The 15,638-nt window shown below is 43.7% G+C and overlaps 2 protein-coding genes across 3 annotated transcripts in view; one reads left to right on the top strand and one right to left on the bottom strand.

Annotated features, from left to right (window-relative positions):
* SCAPER (S-phase cyclin A associated protein in the ER) overlaps positions 1 to 15,638 on the top strand; it is a 524,758-nt gene that overhangs the window by 15,210 nt on the left and 493,910 nt on the right. The window lies entirely within an intron of this gene.
* Positions 1 to 15,638, bottom strand: part of PSTPIP1 (proline-serine-threonine phosphatase interacting protein 1) — a 91,434-nt gene that overhangs the window by 7,339 nt on the left and 68,457 nt on the right. For both annotated transcript variants that reach the window (XM_005290595.5, XM_042842390.2), the window contains 7 exons: positions 15,382 to 15,480; positions 13,822 to 13,867; positions 12,352 to 12,431; positions 7,481 to 7,579; positions 6,153 to 6,249; positions 3,205 to 3,289; positions 1,992 to 2,062 (listed from right to left, as the gene is read on the bottom strand). In XM_005290595.5, coding sequence (XP_005290652.2) covers positions 1,992 to 2,062; positions 3,205 to 3,289; positions 6,153 to 6,249; positions 7,481 to 7,579; positions 12,352 to 12,431; positions 13,822 to 13,867; positions 15,382 to 15,480 — 577 coding nt within the window. The remainder of the gene's footprint in view (positions 1 to 1,991; positions 2,063 to 3,204; positions 3,290 to 6,152; positions 6,250 to 7,480; positions 7,580 to 12,351; positions 12,432 to 13,821; positions 13,868 to 15,381; positions 15,481 to 15,638) is intronic.

Genomic DNA, 15,638 nt, shown 5'->3' with positions numbered 1-15,638 from the left:
GGAGGCATTAAATGTGACAGGTGCTGTTCATATACTACTGTATAGACATGTGGGACCCAATCCTGGGAGGCACTGAATGCCTTCAACTCTCATTCAAGTTGTATTCACAGGGACACCATTGAATTCTATAGAAATGGATGGCACTTGGGCTCAGACTTTTAAAGAAGCCTAAGTCTCATTGCAAGTCAGTGGGACTTAGACTCCTAAATGCCTATTTCATTCTCAGAAATGAGACTGAGGCTCCTAAATCAGTTAGACATTGTAACTCTGAGAAGAGCAACATCTATGTACCTTTAAAAACCCAGACCTTGCAGATCTAGCCTGCATGAATGGCACTGAAAATTCCCACTCTTCGGGGGAGTCAAACAAGGGATTTAGGAGAGACTGTATTCCATTTCTGGGTGGCCGCGTGCAGAGGCAGATGTAGTGAAGGAAACTGGTTCCAACAGCATTTTTTTTTTTCATTAGGGGACAATCACAGTTTAAATCTCCTTAGCTGGTTTTAAATCGAGCCAATAAAAATGTCACAAACCATTATTTCCTGTGCTGTCAAAATATTATGCTTTGGTGGCCTCTAATGAGTGATACAAGTGACGTGCACGGCCATCCTTAGGCATACTGCATACGCGGCTGCATAGGACACCTGAAAATTTGGGGCACCCCTGGGTCTTAGTGTCCACCCTTCCACCTCTTCCTATCCCTGTTCTGATCCTTCCTGCAGGCTCCCACCACTGCAGGCTATCTGTGGCAGCCTGGTGAGTCTTCCTCCAGAGGAATTTGTTAGTCTCGAAGGCCTGGTCTACGCTGGCGGGGGGAATCGATCTAAGATACGCAACTTCAGCTACAAGACTAGCGTAGCTGAAGTCGACGTATCTTAGATTGATTTAGAATCACTTACTTCGCGTCGTCACGGCGCGGGATCGATGACCGCCGCTCCCCCGTTGACTTTGCTTCCACCTCTCGCCGAGCTGGAGTTCAGCAGTCGACGGGAGAGCAATCGGGGATTGATTTATCGTGTCTACACTACAAGTAATAAATCGATCCCCGATAGATCGATCACTACCTGCCAATCCGGCGGGTAGTGTAGACGTATCCTAAGGTGCCACAAGTACTCCTGTTCTTTTTGCGGAAACAGACTAACACAGCTGCTACTCTGATTCCTCCAGAGGGGATCTAGTATTTAAAAGTGAAAATGCCTGCCAGACCTATTAGCACAACACTGAAACTGTTAAAGAGGCATTCAAGTAGTAATGAAGTCATTTAACAGGCATTTGCCAATCCCCAGGTATACACTGTCAGTTTCTGAATTTACTGACAAAAACAGTTGTGCATTACTATAATGTTTACTCAGAACATGTTTGTCTACAGGACCTTAGTTTAAAATTTGCTTTAAAAATATTTCATTAGTGTGTTGCTAAAGATTATAAATTACATCTCTTAAAAAAAGTCTTGCATGGATTTTTTTTTTTTAAATAAATCCTTCAAATGACTACCTTCATCTAAAATACACATCCGAGCCCAGGCTGCTGTCGGGCATAAGGGCACCAGTTTAATAATACTGCATAGGGCCCCATAAATCCTAAGGACCGCCTTGGACATGGGATTGGTAAGGCAACATAACATTTGAAGCAGTACGGATGCCTGTGTTCTCAGGGACACCAGGCTGAGCCACAGGAAGGCTTCGGAAGGTTTCCCCATGCTCTACGTAAGTAGAGGAAAAAACTGTGTTCCTAGACCTTGAGGTCTCAGTCAGAATTTAAACTTCACACATCCAGAGGAATAGTACAGCTCATATTAGTCTCCATGGTGGGGGAAGCTGCTTGCTACATGTTTGTGCTGTACTGATGTTTAGATTATAGTCTCAAGATAGCTCATAGGATAGATAACATATTAATGTCTTATCACATAGTTTATTCTCCATGCAACAAGCATATAAATGATTGATTCATAGAACCAGATACATCTTTTGATTTACATCTGGTAAAACATACCTATAGGAGGGGCTGTGGGAATGATGGTTTCACTGGAGTTTCTGCTATTTCCATGTAACAATCCGGAGAATCTGTGGAACCAAAAGAAGCCGGTGATAGAATGTACAGAATATGTTGTATATTCCTCAAACTTCCAGAGTGCTAGTCCGCTGCCATGTAATCTTCCTCATTCCTCCCATTTGTCACCAAAACTTTTGGCCAAATGTTTCCTCTTTGGAAACTTTTTTGTTTTGTTTTGAACTAGAGCAACAGACACACTTATTTTCATTTTAAACAAACCCTGGTAAACTAGCAAATCTTCTGAAGTTTGCCAATCACTAAACTGTACACAAAATAAAGTATATTTTTATATTATACATTTATATTTTTGTGATAGTTTTATCTTCTGGACAATTCAAGATCTAAAGACACATGAAGCAAAGCTTAAACCATCCCATCGTGACAACATGATGGATCTGTTGACTGGTCAATTGCAAGGGGTGACATCCTTTTTTTTCCCCCTTTCCTTTTCTCCTCATGATAATGCACTTGAACATAGGAAAAAATGCTGGCTTTTGGAATGTTGTAGACTATAATACACTTGTCTAAAAACTGTCAGTTTTAAAATATAGCAAACTATTTATATTTTTCTTCCTGGATGTTTCCCCAACCAGCATAAACTGTACTGGTATAAACAATCTTCTACTAATATAATTGGGTCCACATTAGGGCTTTCATCGGTATAAATATTCCTGTATAAATCTGATCCCTAACCAACAAGTCTATACCACTGAAACTTTTAAGCGCAGGCCAGGCTTAAAGCTATTTGCTAATCTGTGGCATGGTAGTGCACTATGGTTTAGCACAGAAGGTATGGCTGGAAAAGACAACTGTCTGTCCCCCTCTCACCACTTAAGTCATTTTTGTCACTATATGTCTGAGTCCTATCACATAGCAGAATTAAGTGTGCCCCAATTACTTGCTGGCTGGTCAGTTTCTTTTAAAGCTCTCCCTTCCCGCCAGCAACAATGTGAATAGCTAATCTTGCTTCACTTTAAATTCTGCTAAATTAATTATTGGTGTATGTATATGATATGCATGCATATCACATCTGCCTTTCACCATGATTATGGAAGCAATTACTTTCAAGATCTGTATTTGTCTCTTGCATGTATGTAACCATATATTGCTTTCTACACAGAAAAGCATTTCCATAAGGAACCAATATACTCACCTTTTCATCATCCCATAAGACTGGACTGGGCTGTTGCTACATCTAGGAGATTCTCTGGCATAATAATTCTCATATCCTATTGGAACTACAATGGGATAATTGTTAAAAACAAGGGAGTAAACAGGCAGAAGGTATGCATTTTCCCCCCTCTACCAGCAATGCAATTGATTTGTTTCCATAGCATGGTGGTTAGTCTTCTAATCTAGAGCAGGAATGGCCAATGGAATTCTGCAGTGTAACCACGCTCCTCTTTAATACATAGGTGCAGCCCACGCAGACCTCTGAGCTCATCTATGCTAGGAAAACTACTGATGACAGATGTCAGTAATGGGTACTGCTGAGCTGATGCTTAATACAGTTCTGCTGCAAGTATAGCACAGCTGCAGCACCATTTCAATAGCTATGGTCAAATTCTAATCAGAAAGGCTGCTGCCTCAATAATAGGACTTCTGCCATCTTTGTCATCCCATCTTTGTTTAAGGAGCAAAAGCTAATCACCCTGCAGCTCTCAGCTACTAACTGAGGATGGTGACTCAGTCAGCTCTTCTGGGTTTTTTTTAAATGTATAGACAGAGATTCAGGAATTCCAGCCACATCTGGGGAATTTTTTGGCCCTGTTGTCAGATGCTGTAAAGTAGGTATTTCCTGGTATCCATGTGTAGATAAAATGCAGCCTACCTCTCTTGTCCCCAAAGCGAGAGAGAGAATTTGCTATCCACCATGGGGCTAGTCAGGGCTAGTCGACTTCACACCCACAACTCACATCACAGTTAGTTTTGAAGAGAGAACTTTTTTTTTAACAGCAAAGTCCTCGTCTGTGGTTCTCTTATATAACAGAATGCATGTGGTCGCCTATGTATCTTGTACTTTAAAATACTACAGCTTGCAGGCCAGAAACTAGCCACAAGCTATGCTGGGAAGAAATGAGCCGCAACTGAGGGTGAAGAGTAGCATTCATACTGAGAAACTGCTGATGTGTAAAAGTAAAGAAACATGCCTCTGTGCCTCTTTTCTTCTCTATAATGTTTAAAGGAGGTCTGAATGCTTTTTTTCTGTTTATTTTAGAAATATAGGTTTCATCTATACCAAGGGTGGGCAAACTATGGCCCGCAGGGCACATCCAGCCCTCCAGCCAGTTTAATCCAGCCCTCGAGCTCCTGCTGGGGAGCAGGGTATGGGGCTTGCTCTGCTCCCACGCTCCAGCAGGGGAGCGGGGTAGGAGGCTGCTCTGCGTGCGCACGCAGCGAGGCTCCTAGAAGCAGCAGCATGTCCCCCTTCTGGCTCCTAAGCTTAGGGGCAGCCAGGGGACTGCGTGGGCTGCCTCTGCCCCAAGCTCCATCCCCACAGCTCCCATTGGCTGGGAACTGCAGCCAGGGCCGGCTCCAGGGTTTTTGCCACCCCAAGCGGCGCAAAAAAAAAAAAAAAAAAGAAGCCGTGATCTGTGGCGGCAATTCAGCGGGAAGTCCTTTGCTCCGAGCGGGAGTGAGGGACCGTCCGCCGAATTGCCGCCGAATAGCTGGATGTGCCGCCCCTCTCCGGAGTGGCCACCCCAAGGACCTGCTTGGCAAGCTGGTGCCTGGAGCCGGCCCTGACTGCAGTTAATGGGAGCTGCAGGGCCAGTGCCTGTGGACGGGGCAGTGTGCAGAACAGCCTGGCCGCGCCTCCGCATAGGAGCCGGAGGTGGGACATGCCACTGCTTCAGATAAGCACCGCCTGGAGCCTGCACTCCTGACCTACCTCCCGTGCCCCAACCCCGTCCCAGCCCTGATCCCCCTCCCACTCTCCAAACCCCTAGGTCCCAGCCTGGAGCACCCTCCTACACCCAAATCTCTCATCCCCAGCCCCACCCCAGAGCCCGCACCTCCAGTCAGAGTCCTCCCCCTCACCCGCTCCTGCACCCCAACCCCAATTTTGTGATCATTCATGGCCCACCATACAATTTCCATACCCAGATGTGGCCCTCAGGCCAAAAGTTTGCCCACCCCAATCTACATTGTTTTTCATAGAAGACTACTGACAGCTGGAGAACTGGAAAGCTTATTCATCAGAGATACTAACACCAGTCAAACCAAACTGAGAGAGGAAGCTTAATTTTACTCAGGGCTTGTCTAAACACAAAAGTTGTAACAGTTTAACCTATACCAGTGTAGATAAAGTGGTACAACACTTTGTGCTGAGTCTGTACAGTGCCTAGCACAATGGAATCCTGGTGCACAACTAGAGTGTCTAGGTGCGATGATGATGATGATAATAATAATGTGGACACAGTTATAGCAGTGTAAATATCCACTATAGCTTGTTTCTATATGGGAAGAGGAATAAGCTACAGTAGAACTGCAGATTTACGAACACCTTGGGAATTGAGGCTGTTTGTAACTCTGAACAAAAAGTTATGGTTGCTCTTTCAAAAGCTTCTAACTGAAAATTGACTTAATACAGTTTTGAAACTTTACTATGCAGAAGAAAAATGCTGCTTTCCCCTTTTTATTTATTTTTTTTATTTTATTTTTAGTAGGATTGTTCCATTTTACAACTGCTGTCCGTTCCACTCCACATGTCATCACCAAAGTCCTGATCCAATGCTCGTTGAAATCAATGGCAAGAGTCCCTTTGACTTCAGTGGATGCTGGTGGGCAGCCCCCCTACCCCTCCCTTGAGCTGTAGGACTGTTTCTATATTCTGGCTCTCTCCAGCTGAGGAAATCTTCCCAATGTTTTTGATGATAGGATCTAGCAATGTGCCTCTTCAAAGCCTTCTATAAACACCATCTATTTAAGCTGCCTACTTTCCCTGTGAGGTCAGTATGTATTATTTTACAGAGGGGCGAGAATGAGGAACAGAAATTTAAGTGATTTTCCAAGGCCACAATTAGAGAGGCAGCATTTCTGTCATGGGGACTCTACTTCTAATTGGTAACAAGGCCAAAAAAAACCCCTGAGGTTTATTACCTGGTGGATCTGTTCCTGTCATTTTATTCTTAATGAAGTAATCCATGTCTGATTCTACATTGCAGTTCTCCAAGCTCACTCGAACCTCTTCATACATCTGCAAAACAGAAAAGAAGGATTTTAAGTTTCAGCTTTTAGTGATGAGCTCTTAACACAGAATCCTCTGCTAGGATTTCTCTCCATCTTAAAAGGACACTGTCCACTTTAATCATGGTGTGTCTGTGTGCATATAAACACATTTCTCTACTTTTGCTGTGGACAACATCTTAGAATATGAGGAAGAAGGGAGACCAGCTTTAAAAGCTTATAAACCCTGGTTCTAAAGGGTTCTTTTAATCCACTGGAAAGAGGCATCACAAGAACCAATGATTGGAAGTTAAAGCCAGACAAACTAAAACTAGAAAGAAGATAAACGTTTTTAACAGTGAGGATGATTGGAACAAGGGAAGTGGTGGAATCTCCATCTTGAAGTCTTCAAATCAAGGTTGGTTGCCTTTTGAGAAGGAAGGCTTGAGCTCAGTAACTTGTGCTGACTAAATACAGGGGTAACTAGGCCTGTGTTAGAAAGGGGTCAGACTAGATGATCACATGGTCCCTTCTGGCCTTTAAATCTATTAGTCAGTTTCAGCAATTTGTTATTTCCAAATGTATCTCTGAACATTTTCTTGGGCCCCATGCTAGAAGACCCAGGCCCCGACCCTGTTCAAAGAACCAAGTCTCCCCCACTGAAGTCGGTAGAGCTCTGCATTTGTGCAGATATGTGAAGGATTACACCCAGATGAGTGGAGGAGCGGGGGCAGAAAAGATTATTTATTTTCCCACACACATACACTCTTAAGAGAACTGTATAATGCAAAACAAATTCCAGGGGACATGCCCGAAATTTCTCATCCAAAGAACTCATGGGAGCAGGGGGAAAGGGGAGATAGTAGTTTGATGGTTCACACACGTAAAGATTTTCACTATTAAAATGGAAGTAGTCATTTTTTCCCTGTATAAAAGGAATAACAATAAAAAAATCCTTTATTTAAAGCTGACTTGGAGGTTTGAGATTCTACCCCATAGCTTGGGGAGAGGGGACAGAAGTTTGGTGGCACCAAGTTTGCTATAGAATCTGAGTCTGTGCTGGCTTAAATATTCATTTGTAATTCAGTGGGGAGGGCAAACCTGGCTCGTGGTTTCTTGCCCTGGCCAAGTGTGGTAAGGTGGACATCACCATTGCTGGAGGCATTTGATGTGTGGAGAGGGGCGAGCCAGTATGGTGGCTTTAGAGGACACATTTTTCTCCATACACAAGGACTGGGATTTCTTGGGGAGAAAGCCTGTACCTCATCATCCTTCACACACTGCATGGACAGCTGGTTACAATGAACCCAAAGGGAGTTCCGGAGGATGGTGATACGATCACATTCCTGGAGCTGAAAGGCCTAAATCCAAAAGAAGAGATGTCAAGCATCATGGTTATTATTTATTATGTGTAATGTGGTAGCACCTAGAAGTCCAAGTCATGCATCAGGATCCCACTGTGCAATGTTTGTACACCTGCAAACCTTTCTGAAACACACTACAGTCAGGATGCACTATCAACTGTAGATAATAATCTTAAAATAAATCCACTTTTACATTTAGTCACTCAAATTGCAAACAGCAGATGAGGGGTTTTTACCTGACTTCTCTAAATTCACTCTGAGTAGCTTTCCCAGACCTGAAGACGAGCTCTGTGTAAGCTCGGAAGGTTGTTCCTTTCACCAACAGAAGTTAGTCCAATACAAAATATTATCTCACCTTTCACTAAGTTAAGGTATTGTTACCCCTTTTGACCCAAGCGGCTAGCCAAATATTCAGGGTCTTATAGGTTGCAAGTTGGGAAGAAGAAATTGATGGTAGCATTAGATATCTTTTCATGCAGTTGTGTTTATTTACAAATAATGTACAAAGTCCTGTTTCCCTGAAGACAAGAGGAATGAAACAGGAGATAATATCCTTGCTCCAAACCTCTTTTAGCCAGCACCCAGACCAAAAGATCCCTCTTTAGTCTGTTCCAGGACCATACATACTGTGCTTGATTAGGCTGTGCTTGGCTTTCTGCTCCTTCTCTGGGCTGACCAATACTACACAGGCTTTGCTGGCATAGCTATGCCAGCAGAGCTCCCTAGTGGAGGTGCAGCATAAACCATCAGAAGAAGTTCTGGTGATATATAAACACCACCTCCCCGAATGATACTAGCTAAGCAGATAGAAGCACTCTTTGTCGTCCTAGCTGAGTTTCAGCTGCATAGCAATACTAGCAAAACTCTGTAGTGCAGACTATAGCCATGTCCAGGGGCGGTTCTATGGTTTTTGCTGCCCCAAGCACGGCAGTCAGGCAGCTTTCAGCGGCACGCCTGGTGGGCGGTTCACTGGTCACGCAGATTCGGCGGCATGCCTGTGGGAGGTCCACCGGTGCCATGCCTTCAGCGTCCCTGCTGCCGAATTGCCACCGAAAGCACGAGACCGGCGGACTTCCCGCAGGCATGCCACCGAATGCAGCCTGACTGCCACCCTCACGGCGACCAGCAGGCTGACCCCTGCGGCTTGCCACTCCAGGCACGCGCTTGCTGTGCTGGTGCCTGGAGCCACCCCTGGCCATGTCTACATTACCAACTAAATCAACATCACTGCGATCGATGCAGTGGTGTCGATTTAGTGGGTCTGGTAAAGACACGCTAAGTCAGTGGGAGAGCACTCTCCAGTTGACATCTGTACTCCACCTCCCCGAGAGGCAGAAGCTATGACAATGGGAGAGCATCTCCTGCCAACATAGCGCCATGTAGACACCCCTGTAAGTTGATCTAAGTTCTGTTGACTTCAGTTACGTAACAGATTGACTGACTTACAGCATTAGTGTAAACTAGCCCTAAGCCTCTATGGTTGTTTCTGTGCTGTCTTGCATGTGTCTCTCACATGTACCCCTTACCCAAAACGATACCCAGCAAACCTCCCCACCCATATAGCTCAAATTCCTGAGTGGCTTTTGTGGCAATACACCCCATATTCTTCATTGTAATATTATGATGATATGAGTATGGCATAATTATGATGTATTTTGTGCAAGATGGATCATGTGAGATCATTGAAAAGGTCATGATGTACCGAATATGATCATCCTATTTGTATGCATGTATCATTTTTGTATCTGAAGTTAGGAATATTGTCTATGCATCTATTACAAATGTGTTTACACTTGGGGAATGCCCACTAGACAGAATGTAATCAGTCTAGATGGCTAGCTGGGAAGGGCCATTAAGGAGAACAATAGGTCTTAGAAGATGCTAATCCCCCACCAGGGAGCCTTACTGGGGATACTGAAAACAGCCTCTGAGTCATGGCTGCGGTGGCCCTACAGAGACATGTGACCAAGTCACCTGGTACTGGACTCCATCATAATGCCAGTGTTTTTCCACTGGCTGGGGGTGGAAATCAAACTGGGAGACAAAGGGTTCCCACCATATGCTAAAACTAGTTAAGGCAGGGAGTGACATCATCGTGGTTCATTCTTCACTGACTCCCCACCCAAGAAAAAGGCTCCTGGAAACACCTGAGAAACAAACACTGAGTTGGGGGAGAAGGGCTAAACCCAGGCTAGAGGCTAGAGCCTGTGAAAGGAATAACTGGAGTTTTAAGCTGCAAGCAAGTGGAGCTTGCCTTCAAGAATCTCTACAATCTGCCTAAAACAACATTTAGGGTGAGAATTTGCTACACATATACAATTTCTTTGGTATATTAAGCTTAGTTTGAGTGTGTTTTATTTGCTAGGTAATCTGCTTTGATCTGTTTGCTTTCCCTTATAATCACTTAAAGTCTATCTTTTTGTAGTTAACAAACTTGGGGTTTTTTTTGTCTAAAACCAGTGTCTGTGGAAATCATAACTTGGGGCAGAAAGCTGTGTCTATTCCTCTCCACATTGAGGGAGGGGGTGAATTTCATGAGCTAGCACTGCACAGAATTCTGTGCAGCACAAGAGGGTAAACCCAAAATCATACCATCGAGAGGAGGGAGGTGTGCACTTCAGTACTGGGCAGTTCCTCAGCTGAGCCTTCCCATGCAGAGCTGATCTCAGCATCTGTGTGAAGTTGCAGCTGGATGTGTCCCTACCTGTATGTGTGCTGGTAAAGTGCACTCTAAAGCCTGAGGGAGGGCTTGACAGGTATGCACAGCAATACAGTGTAAAGGGAACCCAGGCGAGGTCAGTGGTACCCCAGTTCCAGGAGGTACCCTGAGGTGGGGGGGGGGACCCATCACAGCCTTAGCTGTGCCTTTTGGTTTGGATGGTGTCATGTGCCTATATTTTGATTTGGAGACTGCTGTTATTTCACAAAGGAGCTTAACTGTTCCTACTATCTTAATGAAGGGTCGTGGGTTACACTCAAAGCTTCAAGAAAGTTTAACCCAACCTTTAACAACATTTCCCAGACAAAAAATAAAGGGCGAAAGAGGAGAAGGGGACGGCACTGTGATTTGAATAGCAAATGATCCCAAGGATTTAGAACCCAGAATCCTGTTGTAACAAGATCAGGGGACAAGCTTTTTGGATTTATAATACAGGTAATCCCCTAATGGAAAGCTTTGGGAAAATACTGTATGTCGAAACTGTTGGACTATTTGCGCAGCAGAACAGAGTTTTTGTCTCTTCTGAGTTCACTTGCTCCTTTCTTCCTCTGCTTGAAGTCATAATACTTTAGCAGAGCTATGGGGAGGGGGAGGGGGGCTGCAGCTTTCAGTGTGAATTCAAGAGAAGAAACTATTTTTACAGCAAAGTCAGAAATAAAATTGATCTCTAAGCTGAACTGTTCTTCTAAATAGAATGTGCTTATTTATTTTCCATAAGGTGTGGAAAGCTCAAACTCTTCTAGCCATCTGCTCCCTTCTTTTGTTACGATGCGCATCCATACCACCACAAAACTAAGTACATATAACGTTTTACAAAATATTGAGTAAGATACATTCCCTGTCCCCTAAAGATCTCATTGTGTAAGAAATAAGGCATGGCACAACTAAGGGAGGGTGTGGAGAAACCAGCTGGTGAAAAGAAAAGGGTAGGAAGCATTTCTGGGAGAAGTAGCTTTTAAGAAGAGATTGAAAGAATGAGAGAAAGTATTTAATTTGGGGCAGCAACTGGGCAAAGTACTTGTGCTTAACTTTAGCCATATGCTTTACAGGGACTTCTGAACACAAGAAGCCATTTGCAGTGTATAACAACTATTCTATTGCTCACAAGTGCATCAGTTCATTAAAACAGACACTATTATTTTGATGTAGATGGTGAACTTAACATGCCAACTACATATGCGCATGTCCAAATACTGGTTTTTATATACATCTTTCATAAGTTGCTAGCTTAGAACCCCCTTAGAAATTTAGTAGTCCTGGATTTAGCCACAAACACATCGAGAAGGGAATCAATAACTCCATTTGCTGAAGAGTGATAAATCTGTACTAATTGCAGAGGGCAAGCTCTGGCCAGGTTCTGAAGAGCACTCCCAGTCTGGGATATGTATAGCAGTGATGGAAAGGGGGGAGGGGAGGAAATCTGAATCTTAGAGGAAACTTCAGATTTTTTGACACCATTTCTGTAGAATGGTTGCCATGCCAGCTATGGGAGAATTCCAGAAAGTGAAAGCTACAGGGAGGCTGGGCTGATGTAAAAATACCTGGCGAGCATACAGAAGCGGACCACAAACAGATTCTCTGTGGGCTAAGAAGAGTTGGTAGCTCCTGGACTTAAACTGGTGTTCAGGCACTTTTAAATTGTGTGCTTCTAATCAGTCACTTGGGAAATAGGTTTAATTTGGCTTTGATTTAAATAAGGCAGCCCTAAAACTAGCAGGATCTTATATTCTACCCTGGGTTAGATCCTCAGCTGGTGGAAATGGGAAGTGTACTGCTGTAACTATGCCAATTTAAACCAGCTGAGGATCTGGCAACCTAAATTTAATGGGCAAGCAAGAAAAGCATAAGCAAGTCAGAAAGCTAACAGCTATACTTTAAATCCATGGTAGTGTCAAGTGTACTCTTGCAGCAGTCATCTCTAGCTAATCACAGACCATCAACAGTATGTATCAGATCCCTCAGCGGTAACACTGCATCTGGGACTGAGATCCGTGAGTGAGTAAAATAAAAAAATGCACAAACAAATGATTCCAAAGGTCAAAGTATTTACCTCACAGGTGCTGATATGTTCCTTCTCCCACTCCATTCTGGCCTTATCCAGCTGTTCTATATACTGCTTGTACGCCCTTTCTGTAAATAGAGAGATGAAATGGAAACTTCCCGACTGAGATAAAATAATACAGGGCCCCACATCTCCTCCTGTTAGGTATGGTGTGACTTTACTTTGGTAAAACATAGCCCTAACCTATATCCTACAGAATATAGTATAATAGAACCTGGTTAAGCGGAAAGATGCCTGGGTTAGTTCATGGTATTTTTACTGGAGAGAATGATCTCTCTGACTTGCCCACCGGTATGCCACAAACATCTCAACTGGACAATGTGTATGTTGATAGCAGCCAGGGGTTCTTAGGCTTGAGTGATATTGTAGGATTGCATTGTCCTAAGTCAGGGGTCCGCGAGTGCCAGGGCGCCTGCCAGGGCGTCTAAGTGCACCCGCGTACTGGCTGGCGGACGAGCATCCGCCGAAATGCCGCCGATGCGGCTTGTCGGCGGCATTTCGGCGGCGACGCCTATTGACGTTGCCACTTGGCGGCGGTATTTCGGCGGATGCTCGTCCGCCGCCACGGTCCTCTGCGGCTTGTTGTCTGGCACCCGCCAGACGAGAAAGGTTGGGGACCACTGTCCTAAGTGAACCAGGTGCCCAAGAAGGACACAGAAGGACCCACCCAACTGGCAGAGGGAATTTCTTGAGGGCTAGGGATTGCAATGCTCCATTTCACAGTCCCAGAGCATATGCGAGTTTCCTGTGTGTATACGTGGCGGCTGGGACTCAGTCATACCTCCCAGCCTGAGGAGACAAACACGTGAAAGCTCTGCTTGATTTAGCATGCTAAAAATCACACTGTGGCCAAGGTGCAACAGGCAGCTGCTCAGGCTAGCTGCCCAAGTACAATCCCACCCGACCCCTTGGGTATGTACTTCAGCAGCTAGCCCGAGCCGCCATCCGTGCCACTTCGGCTGCACTGCTATTTGTAGGCTGAGCTAGTGCACATCCATCTCCTGAACTGGGAATTACACCTCCTTGCTGCAGTGTAGATGTACCCTCCCTGAGTTTGGGCTCATAGCCGGATCCAGAGAACATAGCCATACTAGCTTGCCCATGTGTAAGCATGCACACCTACGTCTTCCTTGCCTTGGGTTAGGGTGGCTGAGGACCCAAACAATGTTAAAGAACAAATGGAAAAGAAACCCCATTATTAAAGTGTTTTAAATAAACTGTAGAATACATAAAGGGCATCTCCGAAGTATATGCAGCATCATATTTATCTTCCTTTAGTGGAATGTAAACTTGGGGTCTAAAGTAGCTGATAGTTGCCTTTAACTGTACTTTCATTAGTTTAGGAGTCTTTAGGAACCTGCATTTTTATACATGAGTTTTTTTTGTTTGTTTGTTTTTCCCTCTCTTGATAGCATGCCGTTAAATCAACTGGGTGTTAGACTTTATGTAGAACGGTACCTGCTTCATTGGCTGTGTCTTTGCATTGCTTGGCTTTGTTCTGACTCTGAAATATAAAAAGAAAACATTGAAATTAAGCCCTTTCCATTTTCATATTTTTTTTCCCTCAGGTCACAAAATCCCCCTGATAAAATATGAAGTGTCTGTCCCTGCAAATAATTGCTACTTAGTTTATTGCTACAAATCATCCCATTGACTTTGCATTATTCAAAGTAGGGGCCAGATCCGCAGCTGCTGTAAATAGTCATTGCTCCATTGACTTCAATATAGCTATGACAGTTTGACCAAGGGGAGGCCCTGGTCCTAGGTACTGCACTTACAAAGACTCTACTTTCTTATTTTGTTTTAAAAAACAGTGTTTGCAGAATCTGGCCCCATTTTTGTTCCCACTGATAGATAACTTTTATAGAACGTTCAAAATACTGCTGTGTAACAGAAGTTTATAAATAGAAATAAATGGCAATTGAAATTCCTCATCTCCTCGGGTACCGTTCAGAGATAAGTAACCAGACTTTTTAAAGGAACACTGTCAAACTTTTACACTATGTTCTGAACGCTAATGTTTCCTGGCTGTTTCCAAAAACACATTCATGATTTCAAGGCCAGAAGGGCCCACTGTGATCATCTAGTCTGACTTCCTGTATAACACAGGCCAAGAAATTCCCCCAAAAACTGTCCTAAACTGTTCGCTGTTGCTCTGCAGAGTTAAACAGCTGGTGTGTGTGTGTAAGTAAGTAAGTAAGTAAAAGTAGCCACCCTAGGACTGTTCTGGGTAAAATCCTGACCCCATTCAAGTCAATGGGAGTTTTGTCATTGACTTGAATGGGGCCAGGATTTCACCCACTATAAATAAAATCTAACTTGTGACTTGTGGAAGATTTTTGGAACACTGTGGGTATAAAATGCATATTTCTAATGCCATTTTTAGATTGCTCCTCCCCTCTCCCCTGCAAAAAAAGATGAGTTTGGATCTCTGCTTACGCTGCCCTGAATTTATTGTAAAATGTTCTCATGAAAGGTTAGTAGGTTGTCAGCTAAACATGTAAGATGATGCAATGAGGGATTGAAATGTCTTGTTTTCAATTATTTATTTTCAAATTTGTAAATTCCGATGAAACTAAACTATCTACCAGGAGACAGTTTGATAAAGAAAGGGCATTTAATGCAAGGTACTGTACCTACTTTGGTTAACATGGGATCCAAAGGTGGAAACAGCAGATTAATATGTTTCAGACTTTTTCTTTCATTTTTATGAATAATTTGATTCAGGAAGAAACTGAATTTGCATTCTAATGATAGGCCATACCAATTGTCTCCCTAAATCTCTCAGCCTCCCATGCTTTTTAAAAACACAGGCAACTATGAACTTGTTCCAATTCTATTGATTGCTCAAAAGGCACAGCCTATCTGTGGAGGAAAATTTCCTAGTGAATTTTACAATGTTTATTAGAACAGAGAGCAACCTCTGAAATGTGCAAGCTCTGATGCAAAGCGGATTGTCTATGAAAACTACAGAGCTGTCTGCTACCATTGCTTAAATAGCACAGTGGTTTCCGATACCTTTTCTGTTTGCTTTTGGTTGCCTGAAGCGCTTATCCTCTCGAAGGCCTGCTCAGCCTCGTCTGCATCCTTGCACTTCTGCTCGTAGGTCTTCTTCGACTGCATTAAAATAAATTCAAAAAAATGTTTTCTTTTTGGGCTAGATAACCCTCTCCACCCTGACATGGTCTCTTCTGCAGGCAAGGGGAACAAATCAGGCATTAGATTGGAACAATTTACATTTTAAAAACTTTTAAACATTAATTTAAATTTTAAAA

This window comes from Chrysemys picta, chromosome 10 (genome assembly GCF_011386835.1).
Source record: "Chrysemys picta bellii isolate R12L10 chromosome 10, ASM1138683v2, whole genome shotgun sequence".
NCBI classification, from domain to species: Eukaryota; Metazoa; Chordata; order Testudines; family Emydidae; genus Chrysemys; species Chrysemys picta.
This window is presented reverse-complemented; position numbering and strand designations above follow the sequence as displayed.